The 13582-nt window shown below is 45.0% G+C and overlaps 1 protein-coding gene across 1 annotated transcript in view; it reads right to left on the bottom strand.

The window, feature by feature from the left end:
• EXOC4 (exocyst complex component 4) overlaps positions 1-13582 on the bottom strand; it is a 473947-nt gene that overhangs the window by 30416 nt on the left and 429949 nt on the right. Inside the window, exons 17-19 of the mRNA XM_009328697.1 lie at positions 7113-7254; positions 4162-4340; positions 2348-2507 (exon numbers count right to left, since the gene is read on the bottom strand). Coding sequence (XP_009326972.1) covers positions 2348-2507; positions 4162-4340; positions 7113-7254 — 481 coding nt within the window. The remainder of the gene's footprint in view (positions 1-2347; positions 2508-4161; positions 4341-7112; positions 7255-13582) is intronic.

The following is a 13582-nucleotide window of genomic DNA, read 5'->3' as shown; positions in this document are numbered from 1 at the left end:
CTGTTTTTCTGTGTGTGTGAAAAACACACTAAAAACCCTCTTATGTCTTTCCCTGATCAAAGGAGCCCATGACTTCTAATCAAGTTCCTTAAAGAAATTGGAGTAAACGTTGAATTATTTTGCACAAGGGCGAATGCAAAGACCAGAGATGGGGCAGTGAGTCCCAAGCTGGGTTAGACCCGCTTCAGAAATCTTCTCTCCCATTCAGTAACGATCACCCAGTTCCCTGGAAAAGTGAAGCAGGGAGGGAATTTACCCCAGTTACCAGGAGGTGCAGGGGGGGAAGGAAGAGCAGGTGAGTGAGTATTTCTCCATCAGCTCTGCCACTGCTCCCGTACATGAAATAACCACTTGCTCTCCGTTTCTCATCTTTAAAAAGGCAAAACTGATAGTCAGCTACTGCGCAAAGCATTTACACATTCCTATATGAGCTATATCACAGAAGTACAAATCACTTTTATCCCACATTGATGTTACTTTATGCTTTCTGGGGGTGAACTGTTATGTTTATTTTATGGTTTGAATAGACCTCGGTAACTGGAGTCCCTGGGGTAACGTGAGAACTTGCTCGGGTAATTGTAAATTCAGGTGAGCAGGGCAGGGTTTGGATGCACGAGACGCCTTGTTTATGTAAAAGGAGAATCTGGATAATAAGCATTCAGGAGTCATCTGAAGAACAAAAGAATAAAACATACTCTCTAGATCACAGAAAACTGCCCCAAAAGAAAGAGGGAAGCGATGCAGTCGTGAAAGCTAAAAAGAAATGTTGTTGAATTTATATTATGGGAAGAAATCTGCATCACAGGTACCACAAAGCAGCTGATGCTGCTGTGCAGAAAGCTCAGGTATCTCTTCCGAGCTCCACAGCTGTCGATGATGGTACCCAGCAGCTCCAATGGCGCATGAGGAAATCTATTTGTCACCTAACTCGTATATGAAGACGGCGGGTACGTGTTTGATGTCGTGAAAACTGCTGGTCTGGCATATCACCCATCAAGCAAGATCGGGAGGGGTGAACACGTTCCCTCCTTGCCCTTCCCTTCAAACTGCACGTCAAATTATGCAGCGCTACGGTCAGAGCTCCACGGCTATTCAAGCCTTACCGCAAAGACCTCTCCAGAAAACTGGCCAGCCATACTGTGCCAGCCTCCAGCAGCGCTTGGTCAGCATTTCGTTATTTGGGTGCCAGTTGCTGTCAGCACATGCTCAAGCTCTGTTCTGCCTGCCAAAAAACTGGGCTAATTTATTTAACATTTCAACAGATCAGGGAAAAAAAATCATTTAAAGAAGGAAAGATTGAATTTGGGAACTCTATTCCTTGGAGAGTTAGTAATGGATCTTTCTCTCTCCCCCTCCTCCAGGCCTCAGCATTCATAACTTCTCCATGTCAATGTTATTATGAAGAAATTAATTCAATAATGAGATCATTCCCCATATGAGAGCCCAAGTAAATGAGGCACTCAGTCATACCTACTCTCCCTCATCTGAGGGAGTCATGCTCCTCTCGTAATTCAATCTCCAAGAGTGATGGCCAAATGATGACACCAACTATTTCCAGTGTTTGTGGTGGGTCATATCTGAGTGCCACGCAAAACTCTGTCCTTTGATCTACATGCCTTAATTTGCAAGTTCCAGACTCTTCCTTTGGCTGTTTCTTGGGCTCAGCTGCCTGTTGCTGAACCAGCTGCTGCCATAAAGAATCAGCCAATACAGCTACTGGTAGTCAGCATCCTAGGTCCACGCGCAAAGCACACACCGTTTAGTGTTCGCTTATTCCTCAGATAACCCCCCTTCAGTGAATAAAGAAGCAAGACTGGTGAGAAACTTGCAGGGGATCTATCATGTCCAGTTTTGTTTTGATTTTGCTATTACTACTATTTTAAGAGCAACAGAACTTGAAGGGAGACAGCATGTGGCATCCCTGAGGTTCACACGCACTGTTCCTGGGAGTTGATAAAAGCTTAAGCCTTCAACAAACCAAAGTATTTTGGTTTGTATATATATCCAGGCCCCGGATTCATCCAGTTTAAGTTCCACACAAGACCTATATCTAGAAGCTTTTCCTTGCCTGGGTTTTGGTCTTAGGAGAACCACACCAACAGGAAGCCCCAAGCACAGACGCTTTGGTGAGACCTCCACTTTGAGCTCATGCTGAGCTCAAGTAATCCATGTCGCTCTGAACGGTCCTCAACAAGGGGGAAAGTGAATATTATGATTAACACTTCGATGGGTTTAACTTGATATCCATCCAGTTGCACGCACGAGTGGTGAAACTTTTGGAAGGAGCTACCTCTGTACATGTGGACATCAAAATAGTAACAAACACGACATGGGGCTCTCTGCTCACCTTGCAAAGTCCAGGTCAGCCTCACGGGACATGGTGATGTTCGTCAGGTTTTGCTGGAGGATGAAGATGTTCCTACACATTTTCTTGATGCCAGATTCACTGATGCGCTTGAAGTAGTGGGCGCCGTTGATAAGAATGCAGGAAATAAGGTGGCCCAAACCTGCAAGAGTTAAATAAAATCACAATAAAATCACAGAGGAAGACATTTAGTGACAATAACTCATCATCAAACCCATGAATCAGCACTGTTAAATGGTACATGTGAACTGGAACAGGAGATACACTGGACTGTACGTGGAAACAGCCCTCAATATCTTCCCTGTGCATTTCAGGAGGACTTTCCTCAAGGTTTCCTTCTTTAGTAAAAATGCAAAAACGCCACCAAACACTACAAAACCTCAAAGTTGCTTTATCAAAGCCATTGGTATTTCCAGGGCACTTCCAGATTTATAATCAGGCTTTGCATAATGTCCCTTTCAGACCCTCTCTCTGTCTGCTTTATCCAAGCCACTGCTCCTATGAAATGATAGTATTTTAATCTGTTAGTAAGGGTGGAAAAATTTCCCTGGTAAACTCACAGTCCACAAGAGCAGAAATGATCTGCATTTCAATGCACTTGACGTGCAACCTCTCTCTGATCAGTCCTGAATCTTGTGTCTGAACGATGTCTCCATCTTTCCTCTGCTGCTGAAGGACATAGCCAACTGTTAACAGTCACAGCCACCCCCAAAATGATGCATCCATTCATGTCGCATTCCAAACAGAAAAAAACCCCAGCCTAATTCACTCAGTACACAGGTCTGTACAAGACTAGACATGGATTAAAAGTCTGAATTAAGAAAATATGTTCATGTACAGGCAACCAGCCCAGGGTATATGTAAATCCCCAAACTGGGCTTAAGAGGTGCCTACATTTCATGAAGACCACGTGTATGAATTTCAACCTTATGGCTTAGCGAGATGCGAACAGTCCCCATGGCTCTGTCTGGAGCCATTTCACTGTCTCCTCGAACAGACACAGTAGACCGGAGCTGTAAGAGGAGCTCTACAATGTGCTGGTGATCACTCACTTTGCCACGGATTCACACAGCTCAGAAAACATCTGATTAAAAAATGCTCCATCAGTAGCTACACGGGTACAGGGGGGAAGTACAGAGACACTGAAAGCCTTCTCTAGGACCAGTAAGCAATGGCCAAAATAAGGCTAGCCAGGCTTGCAAAGCCTTTGTCCCTGCTGACGTATCATATTGGGCAAGGGGTTCATCTCCAGTCCCCACCTTCTCCTGACTTTGAACAACCACTACATAAAAGAACACGTATCCTGGCGTGCAGGCAAGAGAACTGTGCGTCAGCGCCACAAATAAATACAGGGGAGATGAACCAAGACGTGATTTATATTCTCCAAGGTAATCACGACAGATGAGACATCAGAAGAGCTAATGTTCTCTAAATTTAATTTTAGAAATGGAATGGCTACACTTCGGGTAGGAACTGCGCCATAACAGAGCTGTGCTTGTAATATATATACATGCCCTACGGCTTCCTGCGGAAGAACTGTCCTGCACGTACATCAACTTACTGCTTTCCTGCTCTGCATGGGCCCGTTTCTCCTATTCAGCCACATATGCTCAGAAATGGTATGGAGGCAACAGGGTTTTTGAGTGCCCTGTGTTTGCATGGGTCTCACTTATCAGTCTGCTGTAGGTGGCAACAGTACCACAGTCTGCTTTACCCCACGAAGGAATACCGTTGAGCTTTGGGATGAGAATGAAAATCATTTCGTAAGAACCAAACTCTTATGGTAAACGCCTGACCTTCGAAGATGTACTGGAACTTGTGCTGCTGCAGGCTGGCGCTCATGGCTTCCTCGATAGCACTGATGTCCTTGTTGAGCCGGACAACGAGAGGGTCATAGTCCATACTCTCCACGTTGGCGACGATGGCGTAGTTCCCTTGTTTAGCCAGTGGGATCAGGTAGTGGAAGCAATGAACTCTGTGAGACAGAAGAGAGAGATGTTACAATGCAACAACCCCGACGTTAAAATATTGGTGGGTATGCAAGGTGTTGCCTTCTCATTTTCCTTCCAGTGTTCAAGCAAGTAAAAAATAACAATAATTTTAAGACATGGGTGGTTACGTCTGCATTAAACACATCCTCCTCTTGACATGTCATTGTCCCATCTTGAGAGGTGACTACAAAGGACCCTTCATTAACAGATCTGACCTACATCATCCCAGTAAAATGGCGAAGTGCTTTTTCACCAGGTTCTCCAACTTCACACAGGCTGGGTCAGCAGCACTTCCATACTGATGCTCAAATAAGAACTCCTTCTACGTACCGTAAAGACCTAATAACAGTTACAACTGGCAGAAGGAGCGAGCCAGGGGACATGAAACGATAATTAGCAGACCAAGGTGGTGCCTATTCCCAAGCATTTAACACTATTGCAACTTTCTTCTTTTCTGTTCACGTGCCTGGCAGGGCTGTAGGCAACTTGCCCAACCATCATCCCTCCATCGAAGGATAAATTCTGCGCATTCAAATCACCTATTAGGGTTCTGCAAAAAACTGTAATTAAGTCATTTCTCTCGAACCTATAGAGGAAAGTGCTATGTCCAGCAAAGTTGATAGCAAAACTCCTTCTACTTTTGTAATTCTTGGGTTTCACCCACATCACTCAGTGGGGACAGGGAGTTGGTTGGGTTCTTCTGAATTTCGTCTGTCAGGGAAACAAGGCCAAAGCACAGCCTGGGTGAAGTATCCCTTGCATTCGAAGCATAACTCGGGATCAGCACGCCAAGACAGAAAGTTCACACCAGACTGGCCCAAACAGTGGGGAGCTGTGTTGGGGTGGGAGAAGCTGTGACGGGTATGTCCTGGCTTTCATGTCCCCTGTCCTCCTGGAAAACACCCTGGAGGTGGCCATCACAAGCAAGTTCAATTTAGGGCAATTCCAAGAGCACAAACATCTGTTTGTACTCTTTAGTGCCTGCTCCTATATAATTCTATATAGGGCTTTTTATAGGAAAATACTGTAACAGACATTAAGTAATGTAAAACTCCATGGTTATTTGTAACAAAAGAAATGGTTAATGATCTGAATGCGCCAACAGACTTCCTTGGAACAACCTTCCATTAAGGAAGCAGATACAAATCCAAGGAGCAGGATCTCAGTGACCACTGTCCTCAGGGCATGCCCACACAGTACTGGAGGAGGAGAAGCCAACGCCGGGCTGGTGCCAACCTGCATCTGGCAGAGCTGTGAACGAATGGGGGGCCCTAAGGGAGGAGAAACACAAGGGGATAACTGCGTCGTCTCAAATCTGCTTTGCTGTTTGCTGGTGTTTTCTCAGACTGTACCTGTAACAGCAAGAGACCGGATAAATTCCCAGGCTCTTCACGAATGTGCTCTGAGTGCCTGTTTAAAGCACAGGGTTTCTGTGAATGAATATACATTGTGCTATGCACCTTGGCAATGGCACGGATCCGGGGAGCTGGCGTAGGAATCTCAGAGAAACCCGCTAGTAACAGCTATCAGAGGGACTGGGATTTTTCTCAGTTACTGCAGGAGGTTGCAAACGCAGAGTGATGAGTATGGGGAAGCTCCCACCCCACTGCGGATTTTCCTGGTTGTTAGCATCTCTTTTTCTCAATCCTTTCCACCCGTTGCACAGAGTAACATGCTTTGGTGTATTTACAGCATCAAACTGGGGCTCCTGTTAGAAGCACTAGAGGAGGTGGGCAATGGTCTGCTCTAAAATGACAGCGAAAATTTTTCCTGAATTACATTTGCACTTATTTCTGCTTAACCCAAGCGTGATGGAAAGCCACAGAGGACTGAGGCCAGAAACCCATTTAGGCTGGTGCCCATACCACGAACCCGGGTTAGCTTGGGCATCACCTTGCATTACATCGCAGCTGGAAAGCTGCTCCATTTCCATACCTTAACAATCTTTTCCTCGAATCCTTCAAAACCCAGCTCATCTGTGATGCCTGCAATCAAGTGGCCAGCAGATGATGGATAGCAGGTTGAAGGGCTGCTGACAATAACTAACGTGTATTTTTTTTTAAAGCTACATGCTGACTTCACCAGAGCTCTGCCAATGTACACAAGGCCACAATATGGCTCAGGATATGTCACGGCAGAACAAACTGATGGTCCATCAAGTCCCACTGCCTGTCTCTGACATCCGCTTCTATCTGATGCTTCAGAGAAAAGGGAAGCAATGAAAATACACCTGGCCGATACGATGCATAAGGGAAAAATGTCTTTCCAGCCCAAGAGTGGGCAGCTGGCAGCCTGAAGAAAGGGACTTGCTGCCTTTGATCTTTGCATGTGAAGTCAGAGACATCATAAAATTATCCATCCCTTTAAAAAAATCCAGCTGGTTTCCCAGTTTCTGTTACTATTTGAAAAACTAGTACGAAAAGCTCCAAAGCACAGTGGCTAATAAATGTCCAGACACCTGTTAGACTATTAAAACATCATTGTGCAATTTTCTAAGGACAAAGCCCCTGAAAACCCATTTTTCCTAGTCTCTGACACATAAGACACAGACCTCCCTAAGAAATTCCACTTCTGGTATCCTGCGTCCATCCCACATTTGGCCATCCGTGGTGATGGGCTCTGGCATGTCTGGACTGACCTTTGATGCTACAGCAGGCAAGTATATCTGTCTCAGGTGCCATAATATGTACTCTGGACACAATCTTAACCTATAGCCTCCCGAGCTCACCCACAATACCTGAATTCAGGGCTTTTACCTGACTTCCAAATGCAGAACCAGCAGGCAGCGGTCAGCCATCTCTTGAAAAGACCTGGCCAGCTCACTCAGGGTTTGCAGGATCTGTTCGGATGCAGGAAGGTGTTCCATACTGGCATGGCTGTCCTGGCCAGGAGACATGGCTAGCAAGAGAAGATAGTATAAATTTGTGACATACTTCATCAATACCGCTCAGCTTTAGCAACCACAGCATCTTGTCTGCTTCCATCCTAAAGATGTGTGTTCTCTCCCACTTTTGGCTGAGCAATAACATCTATAATTTGGGAGCGTATGAAGCAACAAACTGCTTCTGCAATTGATTAAACTCCAAAGTGAACCGGAGGGGTTTAATCAACCACCAGAATACATTTGCTTGGGAAGATATTGCTCTGCGATGAGTATTTCTGTACCTGCAGCATTGAGGAACATTTATCTTGCTCTGCTCGGAGTGAGAAAAGAGCTGCCCAGGAGCCAAAGCACGGCACCAACAGGAAAGATGGTCCTTTTTGGTCACCATAGACTTTCCCATGTAATCTCAGATGAGTCTTTGCCTGCCCCCATCCCTTCAGAGGCATCTGGGAGGCTTTCTTTATTCTTGTTAATAAAACACAGCTCTTAGGCAGTAAAGCAATTAAAAAGCAGGCAACAGGTATGAGCTGGTCACGGACCAACTGTTTCCCTCCCACTGAGACCTCTTTGAAAAACCACCTTGAGTTTATCCCAACCACGAGAGCATTGTCTCTCTTAGAGAGGTGTCAACGCAGCTATAACTCTACAGCCTTCATCCCTTATATTTTGTCACAGTGCCTGAACCCTGAACCTTCTCCCCTGCGACACAAATCGCTGCCACTCGAGCTAAGGAAGTAGCTTCACTAACAAGAGTAACACACTGTTATCATATATTCCACCCTAATTAGAGAAAGCGTATCCCAAATATCTGAGTTCAAGTCCTCGTTCAAGCAGCACTTCAGAAGTGACTTCCTGCGCAGGGTGATTAGCAATGTTTGAAATCAGGCAGCCCCACTTAGACAACTTCCACTTGATTTAAATAACGGGACTGCAAGGGATCTCCTGGATCCAGTCCCCACAAGCCCTGTGTCCCATGGCCTTAAGTATAAACTTGTGTGCCATATTAAAGTTGTTCAGATTTCTACCCTTGCTGGCTCCTTCAAAACAGCACTTCTTTAACAGCGAAGCTAAAGTTTGGGATCTAATTTCCAGCCTAAACTTATTCACTGATGTTTTGTATTTGGTTCTTCATATGCCAACATTAATCTTTGCCTTATGGAGTTCTCTATCCCTGGCATCCCTCTTCACAGAATCATAGAATCACTTAGGTTGGAAAAGATCCTTAAGATCATCGAGTCCAACCGTCAACCTAACGCTGACAACTCCACCACTAAACCATGTCCATAGGTGCCACATCTACACGTCTTTTAAATACCTCCAGGGATGGTGACTCCACCATTTCCCTGGGCAGCCTGTTCCAATGCTTGACAAAAGCAACTCTCCGCACCCCTTCTGGTTTCATTTAATTTGTCTTGAACATGGGTAACCAGAGCTGTATGCCGTGTTTGAGCTGTACCTGGTGCCACAACGGGACTAGAGCTTTCCTGTCTCCCCCGGGAATACTCTTTTGCTCTGCCATATCTGCTTCTTTTCATGGTTGCTTCACATTGTCAGCTCATAGTTGTTCTGTGATCAACCTGAATAATGGAGGTATGCTACCTGCTGGCTTTAAGAAACACCTCCTTCTCTCTTTTCTTGCACTACCGTTCGTTACACGATAAATCACTTAGCCAGACACCAGCGCAACTCTGCACAGAAAGGATTTGTACATCACCAAGGAACTGTCAACAATAAACTTTCATTTTGATGGAGACTGATTAAGTAAATGTCACTTGCCGCTGTTTGTACAGCCAAAGACCTCCTTTGAAAGAGGAACCTACGCCGAGCTTTGGATTTGCTCCTAAAATTAAATACACCTTCAGATCTAGTCTGAAAAGAAAAAAAAACAAAATGAGGAGATAAAAAGCCCCAATCTGTTTTGTGCAAAACAAACTGAAACAGAGGTAAACATACAAGACAGAACTGTACAATTAAAGGAGCGCGACAAAGCAAACGGAAAAGATTGCACACAGCAAAGTGCCTAATTGTGCATCTAAATGTACTGTGAATTACAACAGAGAAAAGCGTGCACGGATGAAGCCATGTTAAAACACGGCTCCTGGAAGTAGCCTCCTTCAGCAGCTCCTGCAATCACAGCAGTATTTATGAAGGTTTTTTTTTCCACCAAGGAACATGGTAGAGAAATTCATGGCCTGGCAAATACTGCTGAAAATAATTAACTGGCCTGGAGTGTAAAAGAGAAATAAAGAGGGAAACGAGAGCGACAAGCCACCCAGGGTGAATGGGAATAACAAGGACATCCCCTCCCCTAGCACACCCCGACACTTCTCCGAGCCTCTCCCTGCTCACTGAGGTCTCTGCCACAAAGAAAATGAAATTGTCAGGGAGGGGGTGAAGGGCTTATTTACACAGCCTCTAATTTCCAGATAACGGTGTTAAGAGATGACTCTCGGAAGGTGCTTTGGAAGACCTGTTTGTCCAGCTGCCACCCACCTTTCGGCTGTGAGACCTCCAAGTGACATCTGTTTCCCTGGAGGGTGGCAGGACTTTTGGCTCAGGATCAGGTCTAGGGGTGCTTATTTGGTCACAGCAGAAAGCAGGAAACCTTACCTTTATTATGGGGGAAAACCCATCTATTTTTAGCCAAAAATCCCTACTTTTTGAGAAGCTTCTATCAGCCTCACTCCTGGAGATGGACTCACTGCAAGAATCATCTCTCTTTAGCAGTGCGGGGCTGCAGCCTCTGGTTTGATCATGCCAGCTCGCTCCAGCGATGCCTCCCTGCAAGCGGTGAAGATGGATGGACCCATCATCCGAAACGCAAGAGTCAGCTAATTTCTGCAGCGGAGAGATACACGCACAATTTTTCTACTCTCCAGAATTCATTTACAGCAATTTAAGTGAAGCTGTAATTATATTTGTCAGTGGAGATAAGAGGAGAAGGGAGACTGGGACAATCTGCTCCTTATTTAAAGCCAGAGCACTGAAGTCCTTCTGCGTGTTCAGAGCCCTCGTGGCGGGGAGGGGGGTCAGGTGCTGGTTTGGGGGATGCATACCAATTGCTCCCATGCTGGATGAGGACACTGAAATGTGCTTTTGCTTTTCGAGATCAAAGGAAGCCTTTCAGAGGCCATCAAGTTTCTTTTCTCCTTCTTTGGACATCCAGAAAGGACCATCTCACAGTCAACAAGAAAATCCCATTTCTTTAAGTGTCATTCAAGATAGTTTTACTCCATCATCCTTGGCAACATGAACCCACAGAAGGAGCTGTAGCAGCAAAAAATAATCAGAGCCTAAAGGAGTTGGCCAGTTCTTTGGGCAAAGTGTGACCCTGCATTGCATGGACATTCAACCCACCAGAGCACACTTGCACTCTCTGCTTCAAGAGGGAGATATCTCCAACTGAAATGCTGGAAAAGTGAAACAGCAGATCAGCAGCCATCCACTTCTTCTTCCCCTTCTCCTCCTTCATAACCCATTTACACCAAGCTGAACATGAGCCCTCCTGGCCAACAAGACACCCAACGGTTGGGTAAGCAGTGGCCAACACCTTGCTCCATTGGCCCTTATCATCTTAAAACATATAAACAGATGAATTTCATTTGTCTGAAGTGATCTTCCCGTGATGCCGGATGACAGTTACGGTTTTGTTTGGGATTTCTTCTAGCTTGCTGTAAGCACAGCCAAGATATCTCACTCCAAAGAACATTTCATTCCAGCAAACGTGAGAAAAATAAACTTAACACACTCGTTGTCACCAAAGATTTCAATCATTTTGTAATTCAATGCTACGCTGGTGCCTCTTGACAGATTGTGCCTTGTAAATCGATGGATGTAAATTACCAGACCTCTGGAATATTAAACAAAACCTGTGGCGTTGCCCATAAACAAACCTCTGTAACCAATCAAGGTCTACAATAGCGCGTCCTGCCCGCTCCCTGCTTGAGCAGAGTGACTGCTAACAGATTTGAATGATTTAATAGCGCAAGGAGAAAAATCAGTCTAAGGTTACAGGCTCTGCCTCAGGTCTGGTGCAACCTGAACCTGAGAAATAAACCTCTAACATGCTCAGGCTTTACACAGCACTACACGAATTTGCTTTACAGGAGAAAGGGGAAAGGCTCACAGAGAAATTTTACAACTCTGTTGGGGAAAGAAAACCTCTTATTTGGAAGAGAGATGCAGTATGAAATGCTTGCTGTGCCCCACAGGTAACATTAGGGACCAGTTCACAGCTTTTTAAATTTTAATTTCTTCCTCCCGTCATCTCCAGAAGAGGAAACTCTAAAATAATTGCAAATACACACATGGAAAAGGAAATTTGTTATGGGTTACGTGCTGGACTACGCCTTTAGAGACTCAGGGTTAACTTGTCTCTCTGCTGGAGACTTTTCTGGGGGTCTCATGCACCGCTTTATCTTTCTATGCTTTAGTTCCCAGTGTGTAAAACCTGGATAATGTGTTTTTATCCATCACTGCCGTTCAAGCTGACTCTGAGCTCTCCGCATCTCCTGTTCCTACAGCTTTTAGCATCATGAGGTCATGATGCCACTGGGAGACAAAACCGCTCCTCTAACACCAACAAGAAAGAAGAATATCTGGTTATTTAAAGGAAAAAGCATGGTTGAGGTTGGAAAGAATTAGATACGTGATTATGTGTGTTTTTTTTAAAGGAGATAGAGTACGGCAGTACAATGTGCACATTAGATGCAACATCAAGGACTAATTTCGGTGAGATTTCTGAAGGAAGACATATGCCAGGAGACCTCTGTCTTCTTGTTGAAGATCATCTTAAGTTTTACTGAATCTTTCTATATTTTGTGTTTGGTTGTGAAATAATCAACTACAAGAACATCTTGATTTCAAGAAGGTAGCCTCTATGTTAGCGTTATGTATGGGTTGCTGTGCTACTTGTTATCCGAGGCTGTGTTGCTTGAAGTCCCTATTCTCTGGACCCTCTAGACCATAACCAGAGCCCCTAGGTTCTATTGTATATAGGATGAGTTATTTGACAACCTGGCAAGGTAGATCTCTAGCTGGCCAACTCGGCAACAAAACTTACTTTTAAGGTGTCCTGAAGTGAACTGCCTTCATTAGAATACTAAAAAACACACCCACAGGTCAAGAAGACCCTTGCCCGGGTGAAGACCCTTCCCCTGAGCAAGCGTAGTAACAGAAGAGAATGACACAGCAGATATTATAATTATATGCAAATCACTAACCGATCATTGTAACTGGGAGTGTACTACCTTGTAATTTTTGTGTATAAATGTAACGGTGAAATCGGCATGGGGTGTGCTTGATTTGTGGAATTCCACCTAGCACCCTGCGCCATAACAAAGAATGCCTGCTTTCTAAAACTCCAAATTGAGTCTTAGAGAGTTTTTCATCTTCCGACTTATGGTAACATTCTGAAGCCAAACAGTGGGAGGAAACTAGTATTTTTTTAAATGTCACTATTAAAAAACCACCTCTCTTTCTGATAACCCACGGTCTGTCAACCTGGGCCAGAGCCCAGTAAAGGAAAGCTGCCGCTGTGGTGATGCTGGTGCGCAAGGGCTTTGTGGGGCAACATGAACGTCGCCGAGATGCCTGCAGCCCCACCGAAAGGTGACACAAGAGGCATGGGGCATCGCCTCCACGTAGCTGTATGGAGATGGCTGCGCTCGGCCACAGGAGCTAGGAGATATGTTAGAACTTGCTGGAGATTAAAACGTCTAAATAACCAAAAAGAACCAGACAAAGCAAATCAACTCAAATGGTTTTCTCCCTGTGGGAATAAATAGCAGGACCCTGCTCCCAAGCCGCTTTTCTTTTCGTGGTTACACATCTTTCCTCCCACTTTGATCTCTTATCGCTCTCGAGATGCCATCTTGATCTAATTTAGAGTGTAAACTCTCTGAGGAGCAGGGACCTTCTCTTTTTATCCTCTTGCAAAGCGCTCTGAATACCTCTGGTGCTCGAGAAATAATGAACAACAACAACTATATGCAACCCATATGGCCACTTGGACTGGTTTCTGGCTGCAGGAGTATTATTTGAAGCTCTAAGGCATAGATCACTGACTGCCTACCTCTGAATTGGTCTGTTTGGGTATCTCAGAGCGGCAGCTTTATAAAGGACTGGAATGAGCCGTAAAATCTGGAGCTGGATTTTGATTCTCCCAAAGTTCACGAGGTTCATTTCAGAGCTACAGAAATTCAGGAACCAAAGCTAGATTTTGGGTTTGACATCCTGTCCTGGTTTCGGCAGGGATAGGGTTTCCTAGAATTTCCTTCCTAGTAGCTGGTACAGTGCTGTGCTTTGGATTTAGGGTGAGAACAATGTTGATAACACACCGAT

This window comes from Pygoscelis adeliae, unplaced genomic scaffold (assembly GCF_000699105.1).
Source record: "Pygoscelis adeliae isolate BGI_AS28 unplaced genomic scaffold, ASM69910v1 Scaffold207, whole genome shotgun sequence".
Classification (NCBI taxonomy): domain Eukaryota; kingdom Metazoa; phylum Chordata; class Aves; order Sphenisciformes; family Spheniscidae; genus Pygoscelis; species Pygoscelis adeliae.
This window is presented reverse-complemented; position numbering and strand designations above follow the sequence as displayed.